We start from the raw sequence: 15624 nt of genomic DNA, 5'->3' as shown, positions 1-15624 counted from the left end.
ATTTCACGAAAATCAGCCAAATCTACATACCCTACATATTCGCTCACAGTGGATTTATTCCTCCCAAAATGAAAAGCGAGATTTTAGCTCCCGAAGGTTCGTAAGCAACTCGCGCCACGCCAGGAGATTACCGCAAACCACTGGGACAACGGGAACCCCTAACGTCAATGACAATGGATCAAGATTTCCTGTGAAAAGTACCGCATCGCAAAGTAACCCTCAATAATAATCTTTCTTGGCTTTTTATCAGTTGTGAGCAATTTTATTTTTTCTGCTATTTTTTCATCTTGCAAGTGTAGTTTAAGCTTTTTGATGCATTTGCAACCTGGTACAAATATTCTACGTTCATTTTCTTGTTGGCGCTAATTCCAAATTGATTACAAAATAATCAAAGGGGTTTTTATCATTATCTCTAACTCATTAGCATCAAACGAAACGTTGCAAGCACACGTTTCTTGATGCTGATAGTATAAGCACTCGGTAGTGAAGAATCCTGGTCTGTATTCATCATCTTAGCTTGAATCCTCTGTTCCCTGAGTCTGAGAAGTTACTGCTGGAGCTGACCATACAATGGGTGGCGGCATATTGGGCAGTTACGTCTAAAAGCGAAAGAAATAATTAAAACCTTTCAGATATCTATTCGGTGTAATTCGTTAGAGCGACTTTCGTCGAGATTCGAAAAACTAAAACCAAAGAATCAAAACCGCCAATCAGAAAAAGGACAATTTCATAAGGAGCCAACGAGGAATCAAAAGAAATCAAACAAACTTCTCCAAAGGTGGGAAAAAAAAATGACCTAGTCTCGAATGGGTTCAGTTTTGCATGGCTGGCGTGAGATTTTTAGACCAATCATAGAGCGAAGTGAAGAAGAGCCAATGCAATCCCTGTTACTATTGACACTCGATTGAAATTGCTCTAAGCCAAGAAGAATTCAAGCTGACGCTAGGAAATTGCTTGAAGCACCGGAAAACATGTAACCAAGTCACAGTTGGTATTAGTTTTGCACTTAGATTGGTCGAGAGGCTGCCAAGGGTTTTCAAGAAAAACAACAGAGTGAAGTTAACAAAAGGAATTCCGGATTCGTCAATCAAGCATGATTTGCCTTCAGTTACTGTACCTCATTGCTTGATATAACGTTGAGCCTTCTTCACCCATAGAACGTAGGTTGCATTCCCAGAGGAGAATAGCGTTTCCATGGCACCAATTTCAGAAAACTTTTTTTGATGATGTATAATCATTGTTATATATCGTCAATATCACCCTTATTCCTTGTTCAAACTCACTATCGGGCATTCATATTCTTTTAAAGGTTGTTAAAGAACAGTTGTTGTTGACTATTTAAGCATACTTACACGCCATTCTGTACCATTGCAATGGCACACTCCCTGTGAACTTTGTGTGAGCATGGCAGGATCTGACAACCGCTAAACGCGTCCTGAAATATCGAGCAGAATAAAAAGTGTTAATAACACTCACGCAGAAACACACACCGTGCAACTGTAAGGTGTCTCTTGCGGTTGTGAGGTCGCTCAGTATCGTTAAAATGTGTAAGATAACGGCTCCGTGTTTGAAGTAATTTAAAAGTATGAAATATGATCTCTAATTACCTCCAAGCAGATGCAACACTCGTCATGTCCTGAGTTCGGCCGACATTTGTGTTTTCCCTCCAGTCGCTTGTCCAGGCAAACATTGCACACATCGCAGTGAAATGATCTGTCCTTGTAAATGCTAAATAAAATAAAAAGAGAAAAAAGGATTCACTCAAAATGCATAATAGGCCTATGGCACCACTAACGTTATTCCAACTTGGTTTCCCTCCTATACCTTAAAGCTCGCAAAACCAAGAACTAACGTGCTGTTCTTTGCGAGGGTAAAACAGGCCTTTTTAATAATCTTTTTTTACTGCCTCAAAATCTTGTAAGGTAAGCATAACTGTGAATAACTGCACTGCCAGAAGCACTCGGATCAAAATCAGCGTTATATGATAAGTCGAATCATACACGCATTTTTATTGTTTCTTGCTTACGATTGGAGGACAGATGCATTAACAAATTTTTACCAGTTTTATCACATGACGTTAATAGATCTCACATTGCTGTGGGTCTGTACAATAACAGATCACAGGAGACGTCAACATGTGGTTAGAACATCAGTGACACACTCGGCTGCGCCTCGTATGCCACTTTTTATTGTTACCCAATTTTGACGTCATCTCTGGCCGATTACTGAACAGACACACAGCATCATGGAATCTAGTTGTTAATTTGACGAACCGAACCTTGCTTTGGCAGAGGAAATTTGAATTGATATCAAAACAAGTTTTAGAGGACGTGCTGGTTACAAGTAAAAAGCGTTGTTGTATTCCCTTGAAACTATCTTTGTAGTTTCAAGAGGACAGTGCATTGTAAAAACGGTTAGAGATTCACTTCATGTTTTTTCTCCATCCGTAAGTGGCTAGAATTTATTACAAAGAAACATGAAAAACTTCAACAAGCCTAAAAACGTTTCTGTAAGTCTCAGTACGTTTCAAATCGACTTAAAAACAACTTACCGGCAGATTTCACATTTCTCGCAATGAAAGGGGTTCTTATCAACTCCTGTAAAATGCTTACACATTCGGCAGAAATATTCGGATTTTTTTATTCCACAGCGTCTACAGGTGTGACTTCCTTCATTTATCTGCAATGTAGAGAAGTCAGAAGTTAATTCGTTAAAGTTATATTGTTCAACTGAGTGACCAAAATAAACCAGCATGTGACACTCGTTTTTCATTATAGAACTGTATGGGCGATCTGAAAGACTCGCACCACCTTCTCACCAAATCAGATGCCAAACTACAACCATTGGGGAGCTGGGTACAACTCTTTCCCCGCGCTGATTGGCCTTTGTGTTTACAAGGAATTTGTTTTTGACATCGCTCAAGCAAAAAGCTTTCTATTGATCTTGGTTTTCTGATAAATCGGAAGTTACATGTAACTCACTCCCATGGGATCTTAAACTCAGGTATTGGGTTTTAATAGCAGGTAATTTAGTGTTAACAACTGAGTTGAAAACGTAAATAGGCCACCGTTAAGAGTAAAAAAAAAGCCGACGTTTCGAGCGTCAGCCCCTCGTCAGTCGTTAGCCCTCTACCGCTCTGACGAAGGGCTAACGCTCGAAACGTCAGCTTTTTTACCCTTTACGGTGGCCAATTTACGTTTTCAACTCAGTTGTAACACAAATTACTTGCTATACTCTCCCACCGACGCAGCGCCACAGTTTCTTTAGAAACTAAGCTTCTTCGGTACCGCAAGATTTCAAGTATGCAAAAGACACAAACCTCTTCTTCGTGTCCACAATTTCCGCACTTGACATGCGTCGCATGATGCGCCTTCCTATCATCAGCGGGGCATGTCGCCGATAAATTGTGACAGCGGTGGCACGGATAAAACACTCCGCAACATGGAAACTTGACGCTACATCTCCGCTGGTAATGCTCGCACTGCCATTGTGGAGTCTCCTGAAGTGAAAGGCTCTCTTCTGCGATTCTTTCCTCTCTTTCTGTTGTTTCCCTTTCTCTTCGCTCTTTCAATTCTCTTTCCATTCTCTCTCTCTTTCCTCTTTCTTCTCTTTCTCTCATTTCTCTCTCTTCTCTTTCTCTCATTTCTCTCTGTTCCCTCTCCCTCCTTTCTCTCTCCTCTTGTTCTCTCCTTTCCCTTTCTTCTCTCTCTTTCCTTTCTCTTGCCTCTCTTTGCTTCTTTTCTCTTGTATCCCTATGTCTTTGTGCCGCCTCTCTCTGCTTTTTGGTTCGTTCTTCTCGCTCTTTAAGAACTCTATCGATTTCAGCCACTTGTTGTTCTAGAGAAACCAGTGAAGGGTCCGATACTAAAGCAAATGAATCTTCCTGTTGATAATTGAATGGGCCATGGCTCCTCAAGCTTTCATGTCGTCTCTCCGAATGAACCATTTCTGACGAAGTCAAACCACTATTTGATTGGGTATCTACATGGGAGGGCCTGTACCTGTTGAAGTCCCCTACGTGTTCTTGTCTATGACAGCTAAACACATAAGTGGAGGTAACTGGGGCTACACTTCTTGAAGTCGTGCTTGAAGAGAATTGCCAAGTGGTGGTAGGAAAATTTGGTGCGGTAACGGCTGGATATCCCACAGCGGGCGCCAATGGCCTGACTCCAAGTAAAGGTGATGCTGTCTGAGTCTCATTTCCTACAGAAAAGTCTTCAAAACTTGAAAAGCCTGTTTGATGTTTGTTACGTGGCAGGTTTTCATTCCAGTTAAACGAGTCAACGCCTCGGCTGAATCCACTGACGTCAGGGAACTGCCCCGGCATTGGTGTCACAGGTTGGTAATTGACTAGCACTAGATCTCTTTCCCGTGAACCCAACCCCCTGGAATATGCATTCTCTAGCATCAACCCGCTTCTTTCTAAAGCTGGTGAACCGGGAAGGCTCCGAAGTGAGGATGAACTGCTATTACTGCTTATGGAGTGTTGAGTCCAACTGTTTGAATTCTTGTTGCTAGTTCGCATTTCATAACTTTCTGCAAACGAGCTCTGTGGAAGACTTGCATCTGTTGAGTGCCGGGCGAGAAAGTTTTGAGTAATACCAGCTGTCTCCAAGGATGGTATCTTCCCATCATGATAGTTAGTTTCATACGGGTTAAAAGGCATCAGATTCTGCGGAAGAATCTTTGGTCTTGCTCCTTGACTTGTAGCTTCAACATCTATTTCCGCTGAAAGCTCGGTATTATTCCCTTCTTTAAAGCTATTAGTTTTTTTCAGGTCTTTAGCTTTCTTCTTATCACTTCTAGTGTTGGAATTTTCAAAAGAACTGTCATTATTGCTACTGCTACTGGCTAGGCTTTCATCATTGTTCTCAGCACTAGAATTGCCCGTGTCTTTATCAATGCTGTACTGTGAGTTAAATCGCAAGCTGACGTGTAATTCTTCAGTCAGAGACTCATCAGATTCATGTGACTCCACAAATGTTTTGTCTTCTTTTGGACATAGAAGGGAATGAATTGTGCAACTTTTAGCAGAAACGCCATTGTTGCTGCTAAAGTTTTCTCCACCATCGGAACAATTGCTACTTTCATGATCATTAGGATACTCAATTTCGCAGTTTTCATCACAGTTCACATCATTGTCATCGTCATTAACTCCGTCATCATCTTTTTTCTCACTGCTTTCTTCGACGTTTCTGATGACATAATAATCATCATCATTATCATCGTCACCGCCACAACGATTGTCATCGTCATTAGAACTGCTCGTGTAATTGTTGGCCGCCTCATCTCTATGTTTGTCTTCATTTTCAGAGACACTATCTCGGCTAACGCTGTCTTGGTGATGTGCGTACCCATTAAGATGAGAATGGACTCTCATGCCGTCTTCCCCTGTACTACGATGATCCAGGAGTAATTTCGATCTCAGTCGAGGGCTAGACTGGATCGGTTCCTCGTGCACATGTTTCGTGATGTATCTCTGATCTGCAGTTGTCATAGTTCCGGTGGAAATTTCAAATAGTGCAGCTCTGTTAGGTTGAATTGAGACACAGTTTGCATCGCCGAGAAAATATACAGGTGAGAAACTAAGGACAGAGGGTTCGATATATGAAGGGTAAAGTGCAGATTTATCCACGGTAGAATAACAAGGTCCTACTGATGCAAGTCCACACTCAAGAATGCTGAAAACAGGGCTTTGCAGTTTGATTAAACTAATAAGACTTTAGACAGAGTGGTTCCCTTCTTGAAGCACAGGGAAAGGTTTCAAGATGACATTTATGCCATCTCTGAATTCAACTTCCAATATGTTTCTCTACGCAGTGTTACGGTATAATCTAACGGACAGAAAAACACCACAATCCCACAAACTCAACTACTTTATTAAACAGCGAACAAGGAGCGACTCTTAAAAGCAATACGATACTTATCACTAATAAACTTAACTAAGCCCACCACAGTCTATATCCCAGCTCACCGCTGACACAATCTCACCACTGTCTCCAAAGTCCCTTAAGATGAGCAATCTTCCGGGGCAACTCTCTCTCGGTAACGCCTTCAAAACAGTCGTTTCTCCGACAACAACAACTACTCCTACTACTAGATAGGTGAGTCTATATATATATATATATATATATATATATATATATATATATATATTCACAAAGTGTTCTAGAACATTCCAGAAGCTTACATGAGAACTATTTTAGGAGGATTACATAATAAATGCGTGACTTGATGAAATGTTCTGGAAAGTTCTATGGTATACAATTCAGCATGACTCAGCAGTCTGGAAATTTCTAGAAGCATATATTTATAACAATTACTCATAACAGCAGAAACTCAGATCGAATGGTAAGGAAGGAATCCCTACCATATCTTCCTTGATTTCTTTGCTTTTGTCGCTCGTCAGAAAGTCGGTAATTTGCAACTCTGAGATTTCTTTCAGCATGGTCACGTTCAAATAGAAAAAGGCCATATTCTCTTTTAAGCAAACGGCAGTAACTTTCTTCATCGATAGGTTTGTCTCCGAACCATGAACGCTCACCCGAGGCGAGTTTCTGGGGAAACTTACAGCTTTGTTTGGATCCAGTGGGCCAACAGCAGCCAAGTTTCTCTGAGTTGCTGCTGGTTTTCTTTGAATGGTTCTGTAGTTTGTCTCAGAATACCTTATGGAGCGTCACTGCGTAAAGGAGAATGAATGATAAACTGAATGTGACAAACAAGACAGAAACACATTGCACAAATGTGATTTAGTGCTCTAAAAGTTTCCAACCCTTTGGTGTGCATTATTTCCCTAAATTTGAAACTTGAACGTCTCATAAAGCTTTCAATGTGAGGTCGTCACGTCTGTCACGCATCAGCCGCTACACAACTGTTTGTAAACATGAGATTATAAACAGTTTACAATCTCTTGTTTGCAATATAGAATGGAAGTATTTCAATATTTTTGCAACCGAACTTTGAGACTCGCATTGAAAAATCCAAAGTCTGGTTTGTTTGCTGGTTTGTTTGTTTTTGCATATTTTTCCAAGATTTATAACTCATTTAGGCTTAAGATAGCGTCAAGTTCATGTGCACCGGAAAAATACAACTCCGCGTACTCCGACTGTGTTTTTGCGGGAGATGAGTAAGCCGCAAACTAGGAGTGGTCACTCTAGAAGATAATTATACCAGAGGACTGACAATCTCTGAAAAAAATTAGGGCCTGTTTACATGGAGGTGGGGGACCCAAGGTAATGGGGTAACCGGGTTACCCCATTACCTTGGGTAAACCCGCCTAACCGTGGTCGAAAAATAGCTGGCGTTTACATGTAATCTTAAAACCACGGGACCCCGGGGTGAGGTTACGAGAGGTTGTTGCATGGTCGCAAAGCATGTAAACAGACAAAATGGCGGGCAAATGACGCATCTTAGCTGTGAATGCACTTTTTCTTTTACTAGGTGCTCTTGCCGCCACTTTTCAATGCTGTTATTGCTGCTATTGTCACTTTTAATGATGCAAAGCCTCCGCCAAAGGCAATTAACTGTTCAGGCAACGCAGCAGTACAATGCCGCTGTTGCACGACTTCGACACATTCAAACTAGAATTAACCGTCGTCGAGGTCGAATGTGGAGAAATTCGGGAAGGACAGAACAGTGGTGGCTTAACTTGTTCAATGGAATTTTGCCGGAAAGAAAGTGGAAGAAGAACTTGAGAATGAACCGTACAGTTTTCACGTCTGTAGTAGACGAATTGCGACCCTTTCTTCAACCTGGTAGGAGTCCAAGGGGACTTGATGTGTTGTCTGTTGAAAAACAACTGGCCATGACTCTGTACTTTTTGAAGGATCAAGGCTCTCTTATGATGACAGCAAATGCATTTGGAGTTGCAAATTGGACAGTCTCCTAGGTGGTTCGAAAAGTATGCGACATTATCACTGACGTTTTAGGCACAAGATACATAAAATTGCCCAATACCATTCATAAATTGAATGAACTTGTTAATGGCATGGAAAATAAATGTGGGTTTCCACAAGCCTTTGGATGTGTAGATGGTACACACATTCCCATTGTGCAACCGAGTGAGAATCCCCACGACTACTTTAGCTATAAGCTCAAGTACACCTTGAATGTTCAGGGAGTTTGTGACTGAAAAGGAATATTTTTAGATGTGGAAGTGAAATGGCCAGGAAGTGTCCAAATTCAATAAAAAACAAACTTCTTAGAGAGGAAAGACTTCCCATGTGTTATAGGGAAATTTTACCTGGCTATGAAAAGATACCTTTTAAACTGTTGGGGGATCCTGCTTACCCATAACTTCCATACTGCATGAAGGAATTTCCCAACACTTGGACAAATGAAGAGGTCATCTTTAATAATATGCTTAGGAGTGCGAGAAACTCAATAGAGTGTACTTTTGGCCATCTTAAAGCAAGGTGGCAAATCTTAAACAAAAGAAATGACATGGGATTGAATTTTATTCCAAGCATTATTTATGCTTGTTGTGTACTTCACAATATTTGTGAATTGCAGGGCATGAATGTAGAGGATGATGTTCTTGCACAGCAAATAACTCGTGATAGGCTGGCACAGCCTGAGAATACACCAGGCAGGCTATATTCTTTTAACACTGCTGAAGGAGCTTTTGTGAGAAACATAATCACATCCTACTACAAGGAACACATTCCTCACTGATTTCATGTTTATTATTTGGCTTACTTCATTGCAAAAGGAATAGGTTCCTTTCTAAGTGAAAATAATCATAATCACTTATAACTTGTTGGGTCTTCATTACAGAACAGCAGCCTTGTCAATGTAATTTGATTCAAGATCGATCCACCAGAAATGAAACCATAAAATGCAACAAATTTAAAGATAATATAACTATTGTTGTAACTCTGTTAATATGTTTTCATATTTGAAAGCACATTTTTAAATAAATCAATATGCCTGTATGTTATATTAAATAAATTGTTGTGTTTATTTTCTTACATTTTATTGATTCTTTTGCTTGTATTGTCAAATTAAAAATAATTTCTTTTGGTATTTTTAGAGACTAACTAAACATTTATTGTGGTTGGTCAGCCTTTTATGTCCTTATTTTATCTTGAATGGATAAATGGTTAAAAGATACCCAAACATGCATTTAACTAAATATATATATATAATCATGAATAATTACTGCGAACTATATACTCTAATATCAAATCTTTTATAGTGAACTGTAACACAACAAGTGTCTTTCTTTTCATCTGGATACAACACCAATCTCTAATAATGAAAGCCGTCATCTTCCCATAGTGTTTGTGTAGCACCTACAATTGGTCCTCATTCCAAAACTGTGGATCAAAAAGGACCTAAATGTAGTACGACTTACTGATGCTCTTCCCCTCGCACTCCTGAGAACCAAAAGTAAGTTATGACGTTGGTGACTCTGCAAGTCACTTAAATACGGTAGTTTTGTCATTCGTAATCTGCGTTATTTTTGCCGATGGAGTATGACGTTGCACAAGATTACTCCGTGACTCTCCAAGCTGCTTTGTTTCGATGAAATTTGTTCATCACATGATAGTAACATTATTTTGGAAATTAAAATTGAAAGAGAGAGGATATAATACAGCTCTTAGAAGAATGGATAAGTTTAGAATGGTTGTAAAAAGCTTCTCACGATAACCCATATGTCGACATGTCCATTTTATGCCCTTACGGGTCCGGACTATTCAGAGGCCAATGGAGACCTCAGCGAACATTCGCAGGGACAGGATACCACAAGAAACCTCTTCACTTTGGCAAGGTTTAACTTGAATTTGTAACCAACCGAACAACTATTTTAAATAAACTTTTCTAGCTGAATCCCAGCTCAGATCTGGGCAGTACGGCGATTAGAGTCACGTGAATGATGGCTCGGCACATTTGTGATCGCTGAACGCGAGATGCGTGACACTTACCAAGGTACTAGGCACTTTGTCTACGCTTCCCAGATTTTCCAAAAATTTTTCTTCGAACAAATTTCGACGAACAGAAAAATGGTGATATATTTTTACTGTATAAAAGGTTTCAAGGCTATCCACCTACGCCACATGGCTTAGTTAACGATTCCGGTAATTTTATCTGATGTTCCGAGGTTAATAGCAGGCCTCCCCCGCGTGTTCGTGGGATTGATATGTAATGGGACATGTGGCTGACGTATTGTAGAGCTCTATTAACACCCACTAAATCCCCCCTCTCATGTGCCAACCGGGGTGGTGGGTGGCTACCCTCATGGACATATGTCCGCTTTCACGTCTGTCTTCGAATTTAAATATTTGCATCGAAATAATACAGAGTACAGTATAAACCCGATTTTTCAAAAAGAAAATCGGTTTCAGTCATCGAAAGGTTCCAGGCGAATTGAGATTAATGCCAAAGTTACATTAAAGAAGGAAAAATTAAGTATAGCTCGAGTTAACGAAATATTTTCGAGGAACCACGCGAGCAATAGAACATTCGGCCGGTGCTCTCCGTAATTTGCATAACGCATGCCACTCATTGTGAACGAACTGCTACTTGGGAATGTTATTATCGATTGTAAATAATAATTTGATGCCTACGAAGTTATAAACACCTTTCTTTTTAAAGCTGAACATGAAATATTGTCGAAAAATGACACGTGTTTCCATGAGCTAGAAGGAAGGAAGGCTCGATCGACGAATATGACGAGCCAGTAGCTTCGGTTTCACTAGGGCACCAAATTCCCTTCTCTACATTAACTATTTAATTTATATGCTAGAGCTAAAATATCTTAAGAAAATAATATGAATATGAGCAATTAATTAACTTCGCAGCATTCTAACGCACTTCTCCATAGTATAACACAATTCACAGAGGCAGCTATTGTTAATGTTCGCGTGTGTGCTTTCTGGAGTTAAGCTTTTGAAATATTTTCTCGATTGGTAAGATTGTCAAAAAGGCATTTTGAGTGCGAATAACGTCGCCATAACTTATGCTTTGGACACGGTGGAAGCAGTCTCAAATTTGTCTGTTGTAAACACGTGGTTGTTGCAGGTATATTAGCAAAGGAGAAGTGGTGAATCGTCGCTAAAATCCAAACTTAAGTTGGACAGCTTAAATTTTGAAGTCTTCCTCTACGACACTTTTACGTGAAAACAGAAGTCCGAGAGAAAATCGATTGCCAACTCGAGATCCATTGAATAGTATATAAAAAAAATCGGTCAACAGCTGGCTGGCTGTTTCATTTATATTTATAAAGTATACATCATCATTTATTTACATCACCTACATGAAACATAATAAAAGGAACGGATAGGACTTGTAGTGGCGGGAGAGCAAGAATCGTGATCTACATGTAGCTTTCGATTAATCTCCCAGCTCCGAACATTTCTGGATAAAAAAAAGGCAAATTTATAGAATTCAAACCATGTTTGTGGTCACAATTGCAAGTTGATTAGCAAAATAAAAGGAGAATCATGAAGACTACAGGTTGTTCAATTCAATTTCACTCCTTTCCCCTATTATCAAAGATAATCACAAGTTTTTCAGTCTCGTTTCAAGTGAAACTCAGTTCCTCGCCAACAACCGAAGTTCAAAGAATTTTTCTCACGAGTTGCGGCTGACATCGTCGATAAAAGACTGATGAGATATAGAGAATAATACATGAGCGCGCGTAGATATGGAATTTCTCTTCGAGTGTTTAACAGTCGAGTTTACTAGAATCGGCAGAGATAGTGAGATTGATTACCCCCAAAAAAGAGATAAAATGAAACAGGAACCTGGGTATTGCCTAAGACGTAATTTTTACTAGCAGTCGGTATATCTACTGAAACAGATTACAGACGTAGAAAAATTTGAGCACGTGGTGCTTTCCTTTTCCATTACCTTATAATTTACACGTGAAATCTAACTTGTATCAAGTAATTACGTCTTGAAAGGTCATGACTAATCAGATAAGAATAACATGATTTTGAAGAAGTACACATTAAAAGTTGTATTTAACTTACTTTAAAGATCCTCTGTCAAAAGCAACGTGGTTGAACTCATATTGGTGAACAGAACAGGAACTGACGTTAAAGCGGAATTCACGGAACTTACGGAACTTGATGACCAATCGGATATGCGCCCATACTTACTTTACGTCTACGTAAATAATGTGGTAATTTATTGTTGCTACTACGGTAGTTTTTGTGGCTACCGCCTCCCATAGGAAGCGCAGCCAAAAATGTTGTCGAGATGAGTGAACCAAAATTTTGACCAGATGTTTCCCGATGCTACCTATTGTTTGTTTCGGAGTTTCTTAGTAGTTTGACATTCGCACTCGATACACATTTGAGTTCTCTTCTTTTGCAAAAATGTAACTGAAGTACACCGGACCACACCAAACTGCAGCAAACTACAGCAAACTACACCAAACTATACTAAACTAGTACACGAAATACATTTAACTAAACCAAATCACAAAACTACGATAAGCTACTGCTAACTGGACCAACTATGTCAAACTAGTCAATCCTTCACCAAAATAAATCAAAATACAACAAACCTCACTAAACTAGTACGCTATTTACATTAAACCTCACCCAACTACACCAAACTACTCAAACCTACACTACACTACACCAAACTACATGCACACTTAACTAGAACACTAACCTTAACAAACTACACCCAACTGTACCAACTGCACCAACTACATTAACTATACACCTACTACATCCAAAAACATATAGCTATGCCAAAATTTTCCTGAATACAGCAAACTAAGACAGGTACACCAAACGACATTCAACCACATTAAATATAACTCAAACTGTACCATTAAAAAAACGATAAAAAAGTACATGAAACTAGACCAAACTACAAGAAACCTACCAAACTACAAGAAACCTCACCAGACCACATCAAGTACACCAACTATACCAAATAGTTCTCACTACACCAACCATATCAAAATACACCACACTAAAAATCTCTGCACCATACTACACTCAACTACACCAATCTAAAACTCTACCAAACTACAAAAACTACACCAAACGACAATGATTACAGCAAAGTGCAGTTAACTTCAATATATAAACCAAACTAAACATCTCTGCACCATACTACACTCAACTATACCAATCTGTAACTCTACCGAACTACAACAACCACACCAAACTTCAATGATTATGGCAAAGTGCAGCGAAATAAAAATAAATACACCAAACTACACCAAGCAAACCACACCAAACTACACCAAACTAAACATCTCTACACCATGCTACACTTAACTATACCAAACTACAACAACTAAACCAAACTGTAATGTTTACAGCAAAGTGCAGTTAACTCCAATATATACACCCAACTATGCCAAGCAAACCGCACCAAAATGTAGCTAACTACACTAAACTACACCTAGTACACCAAAGTACTCTAAACTAGACCAAAACATAATGAACTACACCGAACCTGATACTGAAACCTGTATTAAGGGGCAACGTATTAAGCGGTTACTAAGTATTAAGCGGCCTGTTTGTATTGTCTTCACTTGTATTGAACGGTCAGCTGATAAAACTAAGAACAGTCGCTCAAGTAATATTTATTATTTCTTTATCTGGCAAAATCAATGTTAGCACATTGGAAGAACACATAAAAAAGGTATCTTTCAGTGCTCCTCCACTTTGTGCATGACTCTCACTTCGTACTCGCTTAACGCTTGCCCCTGGTGGCTTGAAAAGCGGGGGAAAATATTCCTGCTCTGCATGGTGGTACTTCGAGTTCAAATGTCCTCACAGCATCGCAAATCATCGTACTTCTTAGAACTATTAGGACAGATATTATGCGCGAACATCACGCAAATCATTTGCTAGTCATGACCCAAAGGTCTAACTGTTAGATATTAGTACTCAGTAATTCTACCTTATTGTTCTGTTTCTACACCACGCCACCATTTTATTAATGTCGTGTATCAACGAAGAGTCAGTGTATACTACAACAAACTACTCCAACAATTAACACCTCACAACAACAAATGACGCCGAACGTCACGGTTCTAATCTTAACTGCTCGGCTCCTGAACTATTTTTAGGTCTATTTTCGTGACAGTAATTATAGATATCCATTACCGTAATTGGATGATAACATCATTGCGAGTGAAATTTGAGAATAACTAAGCTGGAATAAATTTTTCTGAGGCTAACCCAACGAGCATGGGCGAATTAGCATGCACCAGCTCCTTGGGACTAATTGACGTGTTCTCAAGCAAAGAGCATCGTGAAATTTTTGCAGGTATCTTTATCATCAAGATCATCACGAGACGTAGCTGACCGTAACTGCCAACAATACCATTATTGTGTACTCCACCAAGTCTTGTAAAATATCTCAGAAAACATACTTGATTGAGTCGGTGAATGTGTCTGAGCGGTGGAGCTATGTGTTGTAGCCTATTTCGAGGTCTTCCGAACGAAATGTGAAGCAAAATGCTCAAATAGTTGTGTAAAACGTGAAAGAAAATTTATTTCCAGACCTGTCACGAATCAAGATGTTTTGTTTCTTGATATCTATCCCTTAATTATCCTTGAGAATAATACGAGAACGAGCAAAAACTCTAAAGGCAGCTGAAGAAAGGAACCGTAAAGCACGTGCTTTCGCGATTGTTGCCAGATCCTCGAGCAAGATTATTTGTGCCTATCAGCTCTTAAAGTGCAACAGTTCAAAGAAAAGAATTGAAAAGACCCGAACTATTCGTGAGCCCGATGATCAGAAATATTCGCGGGACGTTTTCTTTTGTCGCTTGTTGCTTTGCTTCATCGGTGTTGCATAGAGATAGGCCCTATTACAATCGCATGATTTTTGGTTTGATGCAGTTGTGTGGATGGTACGGTGTGTTAATCGCGGCAAGCCGAAAACAGTGCAGCAGTATTAGACACGAACGAATTGATATCACTGGTAACATTTCTTACCTCCAGTGGTGTGACATTTCGTCTGGATTTCGAAAGTCCCTTCACCGCAGGGAATCCCCTTTTCCAGCCTGATACATTGGTTGCTTAAGACGAATGTCCTCTTAAGAAAAGCCACGAAAACGGTCTTTCATATTTCCAGAGTGCTGCGTTGCGAAATAAAGACCTACATTTTATCATTTACATATATCTATACCTAGGGATTGCGAAATTTTATATACGTCATTGCTTACAAATATATACGGCTATTGTGCCCACTATCAATTCGTTCAGCGGTAATACTAATCTTGAAAATCCTAAAAATCTTCTAAATCCTGACAGCATCAGTATCATATGTGCAGAGACTGAACCGCGTTGTTTTATCAGTAACTACAGGATTGACTGAAACAGTCTACCGTGAAAACAACGTTTCTTCACCTAATAATTTCTTTTCAGAGATTGTCTGTCCTCATTTTATTTTGACATAACAAAATACTGAGAACAATAAAAGATCAGGTTTTAAGAATTTTTATCTCTCATCTGGAATTGTAATAACATTGAACTGAACTCAGTAAAGATATTCTGCATACTGTTCCACATACATTCTTTAAGGTGCTGACAAGAAGAATTTGTGTAACAATCAACAGCTTCTTTTGCTGCTGATAATTTTCTTTATTCTCAAGACCTTAATGAATGATTAAGGGGTGATCTTGTAAGGAGAGATTAGATG

The 15624-nt window shown here is 39.4% G+C and overlaps 1 protein-coding gene across 2 annotated transcripts; it reads right to left on the bottom strand.

Annotated features, from left to right (window-relative positions):
- Positions 1 to 240: 240 nt before the first annotated feature.
- On the bottom strand, positions 241 to 15122 carry LOC149041185 (uncharacterized). 2 transcript variants are annotated; one of them, XM_089214538.1, is made up of 7 exons: positions 14919 to 15122; positions 6371 to 6679; positions 3320 to 5528; positions 2552 to 2679; positions 1608 to 1728; positions 1353 to 1435; positions 241 to 599 (listed from the first exon to the last, which is right to left on the bottom strand). In XM_089214538.1, exons 3-7 carry the CDS (start codon positions 5495 to 5497, stop codon positions 548 to 550), a joined length of 2562 nt encoding a protein of 853 aa, XP_089070664.1. In that variant the 5' UTR covers positions 5498 to 5528; positions 6371 to 6679; positions 14919 to 15122; the 3' UTR covers positions 241 to 547. The 2 variants fall into 2 exon arrangements, with proteins under 2 accessions (XP_089070664.1, XP_089070663.1); XM_089214537.1 differs by lacking the exon at positions 6371 to 6679.
- Between the last annotated feature and the right edge of the window lie 502 nt (positions 15123 to 15624).

The sequence above is a fragment of the Pocillopora damicornis genome, chromosome 8 (assembly GCF_964200805.1).
Source record: "Pocillopora damicornis chromosome 8, jaPocDami1.2, whole genome shotgun sequence".
NCBI lineage: Eukaryota > Metazoa > Cnidaria > Anthozoa > Scleractinia > Pocilloporidae > Pocillopora > Pocillopora damicornis.
Note: the sequence above shows the minus strand (reverse complement) of the source record. Positions and strands in the feature narration are given on the sequence as shown.